Source organism: Mobula birostris, chromosome 2 (genome assembly GCF_030028105.1).
Source record: "Mobula birostris isolate sMobBir1 chromosome 2, sMobBir1.hap1, whole genome shotgun sequence".
Classification (NCBI taxonomy): Eukaryota; Metazoa; Chordata; class Chondrichthyes; order Myliobatiformes; family Myliobatidae; genus Mobula; species Mobula birostris.
Genome location: NC_092371.1, coordinates 42,787,571 through 42,805,691, shown reverse-complemented (window position 1 = coordinate 42,805,691; position 18,121 = coordinate 42,787,571). Strand labels below are relative to the sequence as shown.

General features: G+C 40.4%; 1 protein-coding gene across 1 annotated transcript; it reads left to right on the top strand.

The window, feature by feature from the left end:
* Positions 1-15,297: 15,297 nt before the first annotated feature.
* cebpb (CCAAT enhancer binding protein beta) lies at positions 15,298-17,682 on the top strand. The gene has a single exon (XM_072240090.1). It carries the CDS (start codon positions 15,508-15,510, stop codon positions 16,420-16,422), a length of 915 nt encoding a protein of 304 aa, XP_072096191.1. The 5' UTR covers positions 15,298-15,507; the 3' UTR covers positions 16,423-17,682.
* Positions 17,683-18,121: the final 439 nt, after the last annotated feature.

Here is an 18,121-nt window from a genome sequence, read left to right as displayed (position 1 = left end):
TCAGTGCAAGGCGCACAGCGGAAAAACAAGAAGCAACAGAAATTGGAAGTGTACAGGAAGAAGCTACAGTTGTCAATTTAGTAAGATTATGTGGAAGTGTGTAGTACCACTGTAACCATGGTAATACTCTGAGGGATTGAGCAAAGCAGCAGCGACATATTATGGAGCAGAAAGAGAGAAGATAGGCTTCCCACAGCCAGGTGACCAAGTTGTGGTATGGGAGCTGGTTGAAAGGACGGGTTTTGCTCCCAGGTGGATAGAACCATGGGTGGTGCTCCAGCCAAATGGTGCCTGTGTTGCTGAACAATCCCGGCAAGGCGGCCAGTGGGAACACTGGACTCAGGTTAAACCGTATGACTCACCTTCTTGTCACCCAACCCCCACAGACAGAACAAGAGATCAAGTGTACCCAGTAACAGTGTCATTGCAGAAAACCTACGCGACGAACGCCAGCCGGCTGCATCAGTTCTGACCGTGCCTGATGGAAGCATACCCACAGCAAACACAAAGACAGAGGACACCGAGAGGGCGTGGCAGCAAGCTGTGAATCGTATGTTAAAGTGTAACAGTAACTGTACTCTGTAATGAAGGCTGGTTGCTGAAGGTGGATGATTTGTTGTGTAGCTCAGAATAGGAAAAAAATACTGGGGAAAATAGATGGGAAGGTATCCAAGTTACAGCTGAAAATCAGGTTCCACAATTTTGATGGTGTGGCAGACCGAGAAAGAAAAGAAATTACACACAGCGTCTGAAGCCAGTCACCCCAGACTAAATGGGGAGTGAAACAAATGAACTGGGCCAGCGATCGAATGGACAGTCCAGAAGGAGGTGCCTCCGGGGTGAGGCCCTTGCCTGTGATGGAGAGACTGAGTCAACAATCCTGTGAAGTCTTTTGCAATCCAGTGCATTGGAACTTCCATACTGGGCTACGATGCAATCATTCGGAATGCTCTGCACCGTACTTCTATAGAAATTTGTAGTGGTCTTGGGTGATGTACCAAATCTCCTCAAACACCTAACGGAGTGGAGCCACTGTCATGGCTTCTTTGTGTTTGCATCAATGTGTTGCAATTGATCCAGACGGATACTCTGAAATGTTGATGGCCATTAACTTGAAGCTGCTTACCCTTTTCACAGCTGATCCCTCGATGACGACTAAAGTGTTGGAAGTACTTTGGAAAATGTGTAGCTCGGGTGGTTGGTGGTCGGGCTGAGTTCTTCTTTGATCTTGGCAATATACTAATGTGTGCTCTCCTGACTTCCCTTTCCTGAAGCCCACAATCAATTCCTTGCCTTGCAAAGTTGAGTGCAAAGTTGTGGTTGCGACACACTCAGCCAGCTGATCTATCTCACTCCTGTACGTGTCCTCATCGCTATCAAGAGATTTTACTGACTGTGATGTCATCTGTGAATTTACAGATGGTGTTTGAGCTGTGCAGAGCCGCACAGTTAATTGCGTGGGATGAAATGTGATGCTACCAAGTGGACCAATCACAGCTGTTGCGTTCTGCGTTGCCGCGACGCGCGGTTACATTTTGGGAGAGGTGTGCGTCGCAGCAACGCAGGCTCTCGCATAGGGTTCCACGTCGGCTTTGTGTAGGGTTTGCGGCGACGCAGTGCTTATGGCAACGTGTTGACGCAGAAGTATAAATCAGGCTTAAGAGTAGTACAGTGGGCTAAGTGCGATACCGTGAGGTGCGCCTGAGTAGATTGTCAGCCTGGAAGAGATGCTATTAATAATTCGTACTCACTGTGGTCTCCCGACGAGGAGGTCGATGATCTAATTGCAGAGGGAGGTAGTGAGGCTCAGGTATATAAGCATGGCAACTAATACTGAGGGGATGATGGTATTCAACACCATGCTATAATCAATGAACAGCAGCCCCTTGTATGTTTTGTTGCTGTCTAGACACTCCAAAGTAGAGTGGAGAGCCAGTGAAATTGTGTCCACAATAGACCTATACCAGCAGAAGGTGAGTTGTAGTGGGTCGAGGGCTTTGTTCTGGCAGGAATTTATTCTAGCCATAAGCAACCTCTCAAAGTACTTCTTTGTGGTAGATGTGAATGCTGCCAGGTGATAAACATTGAGGCAGCTCAGTCCCAATGAAGGGTCTTAGCCCAAAACATAGACCGTTTATTCATTTCCATAGATGCTGCCAGACCTGCTGAGTTCCTCCAGCATTTTGTGTATGTATTCCAGCATCTGCAGAATTTCTTGTAGTCAGTCTTCTCTTTTTGATTGATACCCTTTTGAAATTGGTGACTTGGTATGGAATTTACTCCTTGTCTGACAGTGAAGTGAAAAATCAATGACACAGAGATACACATGTGTATCAATTTCAGTTGTTAACTGAGGAAGTGAGCATTGTGCTGGGTGATAACATCATCATATGCAGGAACAGTTGGCAAAATGATTACAGGTCTGCTGTAATTTCCAACTAGCTTCCAATGAGTGAGAATTTCAAAGATAAATGTGTGCTATTGTGTTAAAATTCGTGAAAAGCAAGTCCAGGCAATAGCAATCACTCTTAGTGTTGTAGGTAACAGCAGCTGAGCTCAGCATTAACATCAATCAATTTTACAATGAAACTAAAGCAAAAGATGCATTATTCATCTATATGCAAGTGTGATGCATACCAGAAGACAAAACACATAATGTAGAATGCAGATCTAAACAAGGGTTACAGATAGGAGCACTGTTTCTAATGCATTACCAGCACAGAGAGTGAAATTCTCTCCAGAGAAGTTAAAAGAAAAAAATCAGCACAATATTAAAACAAATGCAGACTATATAGAATACAATCATTCAGACTATATAGAATGCAAGTTGTATAGCATCTATGGTATAGGTAATCATAGTATGGGATAACAGGATTTTGTGATGATGGGGTAAAAGCCTTTAACATTTGCTTCACAAACAATTAACATGAGAAAACGATGCACTTATTCAGCGAAAGCAATTGTTGGTGGTGTGAAGAAATGTTAGCTGTTCCGGATGCTATGACCTTCAGTTTCAATTATGGATCACAGACCAACGGTCTGACTTACAGGGGAGAGTGGCAATGGGGTGATTAAAGCTGAGCAGTGACAAGAGCCAAGGAAATGTGATTTCAATTAAGTGCCATTTGAAGAACAAACAAATATAAGACTACACAAAGGGAACTTGGTGGAATAGCCCAAATTTGTGACAGAAATGTTATTTTGTAATGTTATTAATTCAGAAGTGATCAGGATGATCACAATAACAGACATATCTAAAGATTTGTGAGGAAAAATGCCTTCCTGATAGGGATGTAGAATCAATGATTGTTGAAGAACTTTAGGAACAACAGTGAGGTAAGGATGCTACCTGTTCTCCATTTCAAGGATCAAATGACAAATCAGAAACCAGTATATAACTGAGGAAGTTTTAAGGACCGAGGAAGCTTGTTGACATATAGAATATGTAATTATTTTGTACGCACGTGAAGGGTGTTCATATAAACATATTTTCAATAAGCAAAGGTATTGTAGCATATTTACGTATGACATATGAACTGTTCATGTAGGAATGGAACAATATGCGTTATCATGTGTATATTTGATGTAAGCAACGTTTGTTCTCCCTGTGTTGCTGTGAAGTACACGCACTAGTTAGAAGCTCCAAATGTCTCAATGTTTTATAGAATATTTAAAAGCTTTGAACATTGTTAAAAAAGAGAATTCAAATAATAACAGTAATTAAGAAATCAGCCGGTGGTTTTTATTCTAACCACATTTTACTTACTTTTATTTGTTTTAAATATCCTACAAATGTGACCTTTTATGACCCATTACGGTATTGCTGATTGATTAAAATACCAAATGTTACATATTTTCACCATTAGATGGGGCTATTTATTAAACACATCAGTTGCATGTGTTACTCTGCGGTGAGGATGAATCTGTTGCCATTGGTTAGTGAAGGATTCCCTGGGAAACAACAAGCTGTCTTTATCACATTGTAAACTGCACGCTTCCTGTATTAATCATTACTGGCTGCAGCTTTTGGAGTTGGTCTGGATTGTGCTCAACTGCAGGGATGGTACCGCCACAGAGACCAGGGAGGATGCCCACATGGAAGCTGGCAAACAACAGCTACTTCACGTTAAAAGACATCATATCCAGACATAACCCACTCCCTAATATGAAACTCAAGTTTTGGAATGTCTAGATCTTTCTCCAACAGAGACAGACCTGAATCTTGTTCTATTATAATAACCTCGGGATACCACTGATTCGATGTTGTCACCACCTGATTGAGATTCTGCAGACAGAAGAAGGCCAGAGGGTGGCACCCACTGCTGGAAGGTAAAACCAGAAGAGTAACCCACAATTTTAGAGTAGTATTGTTTTCCAGAATATATTGGTGTGGCATGACAACAACTGCTTGTGTAGAATAAAGGAAAGTCTCTTGACCCTTCTGGTTCATCTAACACAGGAGCATTATATTCTGATGTCAGTGCCAATGCCCCAACCCTGGAATGTATGGGTGAGACCAGGGAGGAATTTGACTTCAATCTTCCACAAGCTATGGCCTTAGCCCCAGGTGGAGACAAACTGATCCTCTTTGGTGGTTTTGTTGCCAAAGTTGGAAAAGATCCAGATCTCTGAAGAGGTGAGTTTGCCGAAAGAGTAGATAAAGCTGACTCGAATGGAGTTCTCCTCCTGACCAAATGCTTGCAATTTTGTGATAACCAATATCCTGCTTTGAGACAAGAACAAGACTTCACAGCAACATCCTATACCCATGAGCCTATTAGACTATTTCTTTAGACTATGCAAGAGTTTAGAAAGATGTCAACATCAGTGGTCCATGAGCAAATGTATTGTAAATGCAAGCTAGTCTCTGGATGGAAGTTCCATCATGACTCCAGATACAAAAGCTATGAAAGCTAAGGTCAGAAATAAGCATATCATGAGTCTATTTGATGACAGCACATGGAAAGCAAGCAAACGTGATGGAAGCTATGCAGAATCTCCAAAACAACTCACCTACCTGTTCTATCATGCTCCTTATGAATCATATGGGAGATCTATGTGTATTACACAATGCATTCAGCCAGATCAGAATCCACATAAAAGAAAGCAGGCTATCTTCGTCCGAGTGAAAATGTAAAATAATATAGACTTAAGCCACCAGGTGGTGCCAGTAGTACAGGAAGGTTTCACATACAGACAAGCTCTGACATGTTAGCAATTCCTTAGTTTGGTGTCATGTAATATCTTAATGTAGGCAATTAATTTCTGGGTGGATGAGATCCCATGACCAGGAAGGTAGCTCTGCATGACAAGGCACAAAAGACATTATGGTCATCCACTGCAACCAAGGAAGACCGCAGTTTGTGACATTTGTTTGTACCATTACGCCTGGGCTTCTGAGATTTCAATGGCTTTTCCTCTTTAAAAACTCTCCTGCACAGGCTTTCTGTCATTGTTGGACATGACGGAAAACCAGCACAATAACTGAGCAGTCAAAGAAAACACAAAAGCCATCTTTTTCTCTGCTACAACTGAGAATTATTGTGTTGTATGTTGTCAATCCCTTTCATCTGTGTTAAATGTTAATCATTGCAATAAATTGAATATTTCAATTGAGGAGAGGTGAGGGCCTCCATCAGTCAGAGTTGACCACGGATATTGTGTCCTAGCTGTCTAGATACACAAGCCTGGGCAGTATGATATGGAGACCAAGCTCTTGCTCATATAACAAGCTCCCCCTCTCCATGCATCTGATGAACCCAAAGGAACAGCAGAGACTTACACTGTTTGGCACCAGCAGCATTGCAGGAGTTGCCAGTCAGCATTGAACTCAACGTAAGACTGCCTTAGTGACTCCAGCTCCTGTTTTTCCCTCAGGGTTTACTCCTGAAGCCTTCCCCGTGATTGAGTATAGTTGCAAGGCAGCGGAGGTTTGAGATCAGAGTTTTCCTTCTCCTAGATGAGCTGTCAAACACAGCTGATGAATCCCATCTGCCCAAAGTGAGTGGTTTTAAGGTGCCAGTAACCCACCTCTGCCCCTTCTTCTGTCAGTAGAAATGGCTCTGCCGGGCCTAGTAGCTAAGCCACACATGAAGGCCAGGAGCTGGACTTGGTTGTCAGAGGCTATCTGAGGTGTACGCCATTAGAAACATTTAATAGGTAGTGGGAGTTTGTCCCATTACTACTCCCGGCTATAACAATCTTAAAAATATAATTTAAGTTATATCTCTGATAAACTCTGCCTTAAAGTTGATTCCTTAAAATGTATTCCTGTGATGCTCAACCTTATTTCAAATGGATATGAAGCTCAGAAGCAGGAAGTAAGTCAGGCTTCTGGCCAACTGCCACCACTTTTGGGATTTGTGTTAGAAACAATGACAGGCATTGATTGTCTCAAAACTAAATACAGGCCTGCAAAATCAAAATACACATGTTCTGCTATCACTGTTGAAACAAGGCTGGACACAAGGTTTTTAGCGTTTCACATTGCTGTGACATGTAGAAGGTGATTACAAAATTTAGTAACTGCTTGTCTCAGGTCTCTTACATGTAGTTCTCCATTTTCTGCATCTCTCCATCAGCACAAAGGGGATTCCAGGGCTCAGGACTCCTTTCAAAAGTTGATGGAAATTAGATTAATTAGACTGATTGATAGTTCCTGTTCAACTTTTAAATGACATGTTGTTTATCTTTTTATAATATAATGTAAACATTAGTCATTAATATTGCAGCTATTCAGAAATCTCCCAAGCAACACTTGGAAATCATCACATGGGTCTATAGATATATTTACCTTTCAGCTTTTCATGGGATAGGGAAATTTCTGGGAATCCGCAATCTGACTTCTACCAAGTTTATTGTTTCATGAGATTAGGGTGGGGATTGTTGAAATGTCAGCAATTAAATACAATCAATGAGCCTACAATTGAACCAAACATGAAGTGAGTAAGATTCTACAGATAGAGAGTTTTGGAAATGATTGAAGAAGAAACTTGTTTGTGGGTGCTAAACACACACGTAAATATTGGCTGCAGGTCATGTTCACCTTTGCGCTTTTGGATCCATTGAAATCAATAGGACATAATGTACCGAGATGAGGATGGTTGGGTTATGGATTGGTGTTTAACTTCCAGCTTGATATTCTGTGATTTGTTGTATAATGTAATCATATAGCTCCCAACAAAAGGTACATGGTAATAAACGTAGAATCTCAGTTGACGTGACACTCACTGTATCATCACAGAAAATGCAGTAACATTATCAATAACCTAGAAAACTATTACAACAATTAGTGTCACTTTTTCTTTAGTTCCCTACAGAGGTAATGTCATAAACCAGCCTTCTACAATCATTGCTGTTTATTAATCTTTATTACTTACTTAAATTTAGGTACATGTAGAACCTGAAATAATAAATGATGTTCAAGACCACACTGTTTATGCTGATAATTTACATTATATTACCATTTACGAATTTAATTAATGGAACCAATTCATTTTTCAGCTACTGAAAAATTGTATAGTGAATTCCAATGTGGCAGTAGCACCCTGAAACACCCCTGGAATTGTCTACCCAAATTCATTCATCATTTGAATAATAAAACCTATTTTTCATAAAAATATTGTTGATAATCAACATCACAACTGAACATTTCTCATGACGTTACAAGTGGTTGCATTCTGCTTCTATGCATCAAGAAGATGAGAATGATTCAATTCTGCCTTTTCAGATGTATTTCTATCATATAGGAGCCACAGATCTGGATACTTACAGAACTCTCACCAGTTGATGAAAGTTGCTCCAACAACATTTTAAGAAACTTGACTTCATGCATCAAAAAAGTCAATTGATCAGTAACCTGTTCAGCATTCTGAATCTTCCCTCCCTCCACCACCAACACATTGTGGATGCAGCATATACCACCTACCAAATGGAGTTCTTTGGTAATACCTGCAAAAGCTCTGAACTTTATTCTCAAGAAGAACACAGGCAACAGTCACATGGGAATAGTAATACTTATTTACAAGAGACAGAACCATCCTGGTTTGGAAATATATCTACAGTATGCTTCTCCATTGCTGTTGAATGAAGATCTTGTGTCTCTACCTGTAAGCATCAAAAGTGTAACTTTTCAACATAGAGTACAGATGTTCAAGAAAATGTTACAATTTTGCATTCCTTGTGAGGGCTGGTCATTAAATGCTGGCATGCATCTCAAATTTGTATAATATTCAAAATATTTTAATAATAAATCAAAGGGCACGAAGACTAATATTAACAAATAATGCTTTAAAGTTTAAAGTACATTTATTATCAAAGTATGTATACATTAGAGTCCTTGAAATTGAATGCAAATTATTAATCCATTTAGGAAATTAGCTGCCCAAGAGGCCAGAGTGTACTTCTGACTGGGAAAATGTGACTGTGGCTCCCTACAAGTATTAGTATTGTGGTTGTAACTATTTACAAGTGCGGCATGAGTATATATAAAACATACTTGTTAAGACTAGTCCTTAATATAATAAAAAGGGCTGGAATCATAAATAGTGTAGATTGCAGCACTGAATTACTGAAAGAGAAAGCAGTGGAAAATCAAATTCCATGTAAATAAAAATGAGATAATTTGCCCTGGGGCTAAAAGGGATTTGGGAGAAGGCTTGCCAAATGGTGAATAGCTTGATGCAACAGTCCCCAAAATTGGGTCCTTGAAATATAATACAGGAAATAATCAAAATAAAATCTTAATTGATTGCTGGCCTTTATTGCTGAGGTCTGCAGTTCTAGAGGGTAGAGGTTGTGCAGCAGGTATAGTGTTCAATTCTGTGCGCCCATACTCAGGATGGGTATATTACCCTTTGACTGAATGCAGCATCCAATTTCACCTCCTAGGTAGTTGATCGCATTTTTGACTACATTGAAATCTATTTACTAGATTCTGCTATTTTGCCCAATTGATTAATAGTTCTTTCTGATTTAATGCTTCTACTTACATGACTTAAAGTGCTGCCACTCTTTGTACTAATGTAAACCTCGATATGTGACTTTTCCATGTGGGTATGTCTCACATATAAATTGTTGCTGAGGATTGAAATAGATTTCACAAAATCTATTTTTGTATTCCTGAAATTTAGAATGGTAATGGAAGATTTGATCAGACATACTTAGAACAGTAGAGGAAGAGAGGGTGATACTCAGAAGTTTAGAGGAACAGAAGGAGCACTGATAAGTGTTGAGGGACTGAGGGATGAACTCTTAAAATAAAAATAACAGAAAATATTGGAAATACCAAACAAGTCAGGCAATGTTTGTAGAAAAACCAAAAAATTAACATAATCAGAAGTGGGAAAATGAACAAATAAGTTAGACTTAAGTCACTGCAGATTAGGAAAAGGATGGATAAAACAAACAGAATATTGCTGTAGAGTGAGGCTGGATTGCTCAGGTGATCCCAATGTTTACACAGCTATTTGGTTAATAGATTAATGGCAGTAGTTAGGGAGAAACTCTCCTTTGAGGACTGCAAGCTCTTTTCTAAAATCTAGAGCCAGGCATTACAGCAGTAAAGTTGTGAACACGTGTTTATGTTCTGGGGTACTGTAGTGCAAATACAATTGATGGTGAATAAGTTGTTAATACATTGATAAAGTGGTTATAACTGGGGTTGGTAATGGGGACAAGCTCCAACTATCTAGTAAATACTCCTAGTGGTGTGCACCTCAAATAACCTCTGACAACCAAGTCCAGCTCCTGGCCTTTATGTGTGGCTTACTTACTAAGCCCAGCAGAACCGTTTCTACTGACAGGAAAAGGGGCAAAGGTGGGCTACTGGTGCCTTAAAACCAGTCGCTTCAGGCAGATGGGGCTTGTCAGTCATGTTGGCAGCTTATCTAGGAGATGGAAAACTTGCGACTATGCCCACTCATGGGGAAGGCTTCAGGAATAAACCCCAAGAGAAAAATCCAGAGCTGGAGTCCCTAAGGCAGTTCTTCATTGAGTTCAATGCTGATTGGCAACTCCTGCGACGCTGCTGGTACCAAACTGTATCAGTCTCTGCTGTTCCTTTGGGTTCATCAGCTGCATGGAGAGGGGGAGCTTGTTACATGGGCAACAGCTTGTTCTCCATGTTGTACTGGCCAGGCTTGCATGTCTAGACAGCTAGGACGCAATACCCATAGTCAAGTCTGACCGACGGAGGCCTCACCTCACCTCATATTGATAGATTTCAGTGACCTAAAGATATTGGATCTGAATTTATCCCAGGAGACCATTGCTTCTATTGGACCTTCTGCATTTTTCATGTAATTCCAAAGTCCACTGGTGGTTTGGTTTTAAGTTAACACTGCCATCTTCCTCAATGCTGACTGTGCTGTCATTTGTCGATGAGTACACTGTAGATTTGGCTGCCAACATCAGGGCACCTTGAACTTCCACAAACTTCCCATCTATCATGCTAGGAAATCTGCCCAATGAACCTCTGCCAGGTTAAACTTGGCACTAATAAGTAAAAGTAGCTGGAAGAATTGTGCTAGATCTTTATATTAGGTTTAACTCTGTTACTTTGAGTACATTTAATTATTCTAAATGTTTTCATCATGTTAAAGATATTTTAAGTGTTTTAAATTTTTTTTATACTTCCCATACTTTACAGAAATAAACATTCGATTTCAGCCTTCCCATCTGTCAAAGGCATGCTGTGAATGCAGTTAGCCACTTAACACTGGGAGAAGATCCCGCACTGTTCTTCACTTCCCAGTGGAAGACTATACCCAGAGACATGGCAGATTCAATAAAATATGGGGAAAATGTGAGGGGAAGCTGTCCACTTAAATAGAAAAAAACTAGAAAGACAGATATTTTTTACAGTGGAAAGAAATTAATGGGAATTTGATGCAGCGGAATTGTGTGTCCTTGTTCATGAATCACTAAAAGTTAATACCAACTATTTGAGAAGACAAATTGTATTTTACCTTTGGTTCCAGAAGGATTTGTATACAAGAGTAGAGACATTTTGCTCCATTATTAAGGGCGCTAGTGAGATCAGACCTGGAAGATTATGTACAGGTCCCTTTACTTAAGAAAGGGTATACTTGTGATTGATAGGGTGAGGACGCTCAAGTCTGATTCCTGAAATGAAGGATTTGTTGTATGTAGAGAGATTAAACAGATTGGACCTACACTGTTTAGAAGAATGATTGGTGATCTTATTGACAGATACAAAAATAAAATTCTTACAGCTCTTGACAAAACAAGCATGTGGATGATTGGGGGTTTAGAAACAAGGGTCACAGCTTGAAAATAAGGGGACACTGTTCAGATAAGTGAATTTGTATTACCTTGAGTAGGGTGAGTATTTGGAATTTTCTTCCCACCGGGGCATAGATGCTGAATGTATTCAAAACGAAGGTAATATTTTTAGACGCTAAGAAAATCCATAAGTTTAGTGCAGGAAAGGGATAGATCACTAGAAAGTTATTAAATAATGGAACAGGTGATGACAGGCTAAATGGCCTATTCAATTTCTTCTTCTCCTCAGTCCATTACTTAACATTCTGAAGTGGTGTACAGCCTTATGTAAAAAATACAGTGATATATTGTAATTTCTAGAAGTTATTTTTAACAAAATTACATCAGTTTTCTACCAGACTGTAAGCTTTGCAAAGAGAACACTGCAATATTTCTAAAGCCAAACTCAACTCAGTCACCCTTGGCAGTGTTTGTTGTTTCAAATCACACCAGGATTTGAGTAATCTGCTAATATTTGACTGTGATAATGAGAGTGATACTTTGCCAGAATGCTTACTTTGCTTCTGAGATATTGAATGTGAAGTTCTCAAATCAAAATTGACTGCTTCTGCCTGGCTAAAGCCTATGCTTTTCTGTCCTTCCATTTTAATGTGTGGTAGGATAGTAATAATTAAGAGGAGGATTCTCTGGAGATCCTACGTAACATCAGTTTCTGGATCAAAACCAAATAAAAAATGGTTTATGTTTAAAATGGTCAGTTAGTTTCCCAATAAAGCTGTTGAAATACTTCAAATTCATTGTTGTGTGAGATCTTTTTGGGGTTAATGAAATCGTTTTCTTTTTCAGCGTTCCCTGAACTTCCTTGAAGTAACGAGGGAACAGCGTTAGGTGTCAGTGTGGCCGTGTGAGTGTGCGCGTGTGCACTTTCTGCCTGCGTAGTAGACGCTCGATCCATGATCCAGTAATCAATGTTAAGGCATTGATTTGCGAGTTGTGTCCATTTTTAGTTGTAGAAAATTTTAATCCACATTCTATTTGGGTGAATATGTTGATTCTAATACAGCCATTTGAGACAGATTAAATAAGACACGCACGGTTTCTCCACTGCATGATCTCAAGCCCTAACACAAGTGCAGACATGTTACACAAAATTGTGCACTCGCAGATGCAAAGATACATACATACATACACACACCCACTCACGAATCGCACAAGGTGCTGTCCTCTTAAGTTTTATTTGTAAAATAATTGTGCCTCGGTAATTACTGGCTGAGCGTCCAGTTGGTGCGATCTTTCATTGATTCTATTATGGTTATTATTCTATTATGGATTTATTGAGTATACCCACAAGAAAGTGAATCTCAGGGTTGTATATGGTGACATACATCTACTTTGATAATAAATTCACTTTGAACTTTGAAATGCATATTAATTTATTAGGTATAATTTAGAGGATATTAACCACTATGCGTTCAGGTTGATTGTGAAAATAAAAGTCATAAAACAAAGAAGTATTTTAATTCACACACTTCCTCTTAATTTATTCTTAAATAAATACAATGCTCTTGGTTATTCTCCAGGGGTTATTACTTGCCATCAGTGTTTACTCGTTATATTACCAAATATTTATTAGATTGAGCCTCTGCAAACGATTGAAAGCAAATGGAATGATTATTTCTAAAAGGGATAGATGAGAAAACTCATTAACAGCTTGCAATTTACATCACAAATGGTACTAACATTAACCCTAAACCAAATATTAAAAAAGCCGTTTCTGTTTCGGAAAGAGTTCGTAAAGGACAATCAATGGAACGTAAATCAAGCACTTTAATAAGAACATCCTTTCTCGTAGCTTTCCTCTTGAGGTTTTAATTAAGAGCTGCAAATCTTCGTAAGCGAAAGTGCTCCCATCTACACTAGGACCACCAGACTCAAAAACAGTTAATTACCCAACAGTAAGATTGATCAACACCTCCACTGACCAAACCACCACCCACCACTTTATCATTCCTGTGAGAGTCAACTTATGTACAAACACTAGCATCACTTTATGGACATACACTCAATCTATATATATATGGTATGTCTTGTGTTTATATTTATTGTGTTTTATTATTGTACTCTTTATCTTATTGTGTTTTTGTGCTGCATCACATCCAGAGTAACAATTATTTTGTTCTCCTTTACACATGTGTCCTGGAAATGACACTAAACAATCTTGAATCTTGAAGAAAGCAGAAAAGAAAAGCAATGGTCTTTGAAGTAATTCAACTGATGTTTTATTTCAATAATAATTCCTTAAAACCCATCCATTTGATAAGTTTCTTTGGCTAGTTGTCAATTACTCTTTGAAACATTTTATTATGTTAAAATTATCTCAAAAATACGCTATGTCCTTGTATGGTAAAAGAGAGTTTGAGCTTTGTGTGAAATATCCCACCGTTTTCCTCATAAACAAGTGAGTAACCACATTAAACCAATAGTTCTCAGACCGCAATATGGTGCAGTTCCATGTTAACAGCCAACAAGGCTTCAGGTAGGAGCAGCAACATTTCGTACACCTTTTCCTTCCATATCCATGCGTAAAGCTCTAGCTTAAAACTGAAAACATCCTTCAGTTTCCCGAGGGTCTAATCCATGCTGGACCATTGGCCTAATCCAGATCCTGCATTATTCTCTGGCTTCACTTCCAGTTTTCCCAATGCTCTTCTTTAACTTGGCCTGTTATACACACCTCCTACTTCTGTTAAAAAGCCAACTTACATAGTACAGCAACCCTGATCCTTCTGCCTCAGAATAATATACATTGCCTCCTAGGTGTAGGTGTCTGCTGCCCCATCTATGGCTCCCCTTTCCTGACTCCTCCACTGCTAGTCTGATGTTCAGAGCTAAATAAACTGAACCTTCTTTTGTTTTAACAGAGGGAAGATTAAATCCACCCTTGCTCTAAACTGCCCAAATCAGCAATTCTAATCTCTTCCCTGACCACTGCATTAAATTGGACAACCCGTCTGTAAGATTCATTCCCCATGTCCTTGTGTGCAGTTTCTAAGATATTTTTTCCACAACCACTTGTTGAAGGTAATACACAATCTCTTTACATATCCTGTCTCTCCCCCTGCCTCAGCTCATTTGTTGTTCAAAAGGAGCTCTGCAACGTGGAACTTACCTGTTCCTACATAAATTTCCTTACAGTGTTCTTCAAGCCTTCATCTCATATTACAAGTCCCATCAGCCTGAACTCATCTCTACGCTGCTGCCTATAGTGTAGGTCACATCATCCTATTCATCCACCACTTTTCTCACTGACATCAATCGATCCAAAATTCTCATGCGTGCAAACTTTGTTCCTCCTTATCCCCCTAACTTCTTGGCGTCCAACAGCTCCATCCACCCGACCCTGCGGGTTTTTGTGACACCAGTGCGGCTTCCTTCATCATTTTGCACCTCCAGCTAGCCTGGTCTTCAGCTGGAAAACCATCTCAGGTTGTCGTCCCTGTTCCTTTACGATGTTCCTTAAAACCCATCCGTTTGATCAAACAAACTGTTTGGCTGCTTGCCAGTTTTCCTTTGAAACATTTTATTATGTCAAAGCTGTCAGATAAATACTCGTCCTTGCACGGCAGAAGAGAGTCTGAGCCTTGCGTGAATTCTCCCACTGTTAACCCGCAGGGTTACTTACCCAATCTACACGATGTTCCGCCTCAGAAAAGGGCACTTTACTGAAGCAACAGATCTCAGCAGTGTACAGTGACTAGGAGTCAAGCTGTTAGTAAGTGAATCTAACCTGCGATAATTAAAAGCTGTTTTATTTATGGGCCAATCCACAACTAACAGCAGGCGACTGAGTACAATCAAAGAGTTTATAAAGTGGGCCCAATCTTCTCTCATCTTAACGAGATTTGTAAAAAAAAACTCAACCGATATCAGGAATAATGATGCATTTTAAACGTCGGCGTCACGTCTCCTTGACTCTGGCAGATGAGTGAGTACGAAAAAAAAGGCTGGAGGTGAAGGGCGCCAGTTGACGTCAATGGGAGATATAAATACCAGAAGTGGCGAGCATTTCAACAGTTCAAAACCTCAGAACGAGTAGCTTGCAACCGGCCGGACTGCATAGTATCTTCGCTGCCCTAGAGGCACAGAGAGACTCGAGTTTAGCCGGTGCTTTGAAAGTGTAACTTGTTGCTCAGCTTTAAATATTATTATTTTTTTGCGAAGGGTTGGCAACCCCTTCTTTCAGTATTCGCAACCACGGCTTTCATGCAAAGTCTGGCCGGTTGGGACTCGCGTTGCGACTCGCCATGTTTCCAAACAGGTCAGACTTACACTAATTTGATGGAAGTGGCCAATTTCTACGAGTCGGACTGTTCCCTGAACAAGTTGCACCGCGACCGGTCAATGACAGATCTGGGCATCGGAGACAACGAGAGTGCCATCGACTTCAGCCCTTACATCGACCCGGCCACAGCCTCAGCAGCAGGGGGCAACTTTGAGCTCCACGGGGACCTTTTGACGGATATTATGCTGTCAGACGACTACAAGAAGAAATCGCTGCCCGACTACAACGCCTACTTGTCCCTGATGCGCAACTCGTCAGGCGGCGCCCGGCACCAGGGCAGTATCCTGAGTTGTACGCCTCAGTTCCTGGAGACGCGGCTGGAACCGGTGTTCGAGCAGAGTTTGGAATCAAAAGGCGGCGTGAAGCAAGAGTCCAGAGACGAAGAAGGGGCCATGTCAGCTACGGCTGCCTCCTCGTCCTACGCGCGGTCGCTGCTGCAGTACCAGTGCGTGGCCAGCGGCAGCAACAGCAACTTGTCCACCTCGTCTCTGTCCTCCACGCCGCCGGCCACCCCCAACTCCGCAGAATCCAACCGGGGCACGGCGGCAGCGGCGTCGGGAGCCAGCGGCGGCAAGAGCAAGAGCAAGAAGACAGTGGACAAGCACAGCGACGAGTACCGGCTGCGGAGGGAGAGGAACAACATCGCGGTGAGGAAAAGCAGGGACAAGGCCAAGATGAGGAACGTGGAGACGCAGCATAAAGTGCTGGAGCTCAGCGCCGAGAACGAGCGGCTGCAGAAGAGAGTGGAACAGCTGAGCCGAGAGCTGACCACCCTGAGGAACTTGTTTAAACAGCTCCCGGAGCACACTCTGCTCAGTGCATCGGGCAACTGCTGACAGCCGGTCAATATTTATAGTGGCTGTTTATTAAAGGACACCAAGTGGCCTTTGTGACTTTTGCAAAGGAGTTAATTAAGGACTCTTTGTATATAAAGGACTTTATTAGTGTTTACAGCTCATTTCCGTAACCCGAGGTAGTAGATCGTTTAAATGACCTCGACTCTGCGTTTGGAACTGCAGGGGGAGGGATAAATGACCTTAATTAAAAGAAGCAGTTGGCTTACATCTATATATGTATATACATCTTAATGTATGTAAAGTAATGCCAGGCTTAACTGTGCCTGCTCATTCGAAACACATGATGCAACGCCGTATAACTTGCCAAGTATGAGATTCATTTGTAATGGTCAGATGTCAGGTTTGTTATTACAGATGTCTGGGGTTTTCTCCCCAACACTAGGAAACAGTTTTATTTCTTTATCAGATTACATTTGTATGCAGAGATTGAATTTTCTGCTCCCGTTAAGACGCGTGAACGCATTACTGTTGATCTTTGAGATTAGCTTTTTTTAAAAAAAAGTATTATTTTGACAAGATATGCCTGAACTGCCGTTTTGTAACCTTGTCGGTGGCTCCTCCCGTTCTTCTCAGTGACGGGTGAGATCGTTGCTGCTGGCTGGACTTTATCTCTTTTGCATTTTATACTAGCTCCTCTTCCCTTTTTATTAAAAAAGAAGCTATATATTTCAGACGTGATTTGTTGTGGAGAGGAAATGTTTTCAACAGTTTAAAAAAATTGTCCAGCGCCGAACTGTTTCCATTTGAATTGCGTCACTCCAGCAGTGACTCAGCATGTAAGTGTTTTGGAGAACATTTTATTCTGTTCAACACTTGAATTGGGTACAATGTTGGGAAAAATAATGGTACAGAGTTATTTACACTTTAGAATCATGTGGTGATTGTAGACTAAAAGCTGCAGTATCTTCTTTCCAACCAGTTTTAATAAGTTCCAAACCAGTCCATGCAGGTGACCCTGGTGGTTGTAAAGTAGGGATGTGCGGATTGTTGCAGGTATTACAAGCTGCAAAATAATATTCCAAGTAACAGAAGTTCATTTAAGGGACCAGCTGTACGGTTAAAAGTTAATTTTATTGTACTTCAAAATAACCTGGAAACGGGATGCTTCAGCACGAGTCAATGTTGATTGTGGGTCAGAGAAATAACAGATTATTTTTAAAAAAATAAAAAATATTGTATTTATTTTTCTTTTTGAAATTTTAATAAACATGGAATTAAATCATTTTTAGTGCAAATCAAGTATCTGCCTCACTGCTTTTATTTGATAGTTTTGCATGATTTCTGGATGATTTAAAATATTTAATGGCAATTTTAATGCATTTGAAGGGTTGAACACAATTCTGTCATGCTGATATTTTTATGATAAATTAATGAAGCGATCGGTGCAACTTAAATTGTCAGGGAAAATAGTCCTGATCCTATTGATGCAAAACAAAGGAATTAAAAGAGCTAAATTTTATCAGTGCCATTGCAGTACTGTGAGTTACCTCAATTGTTCTCTGTGCAGTGGCCTACCTTTTGGCAATCTGCTATTGCCAATACAGTTACTTACTTTAACACCATTTTGTATTGCATTTGTATAGTTCTGTTTTACTTCACAGGATGTCTGCAACATACAAAATTTGTAGGTTCACCAGCTTGATCCAAACCATAAACACAAAATACTCTGCAGATGTTG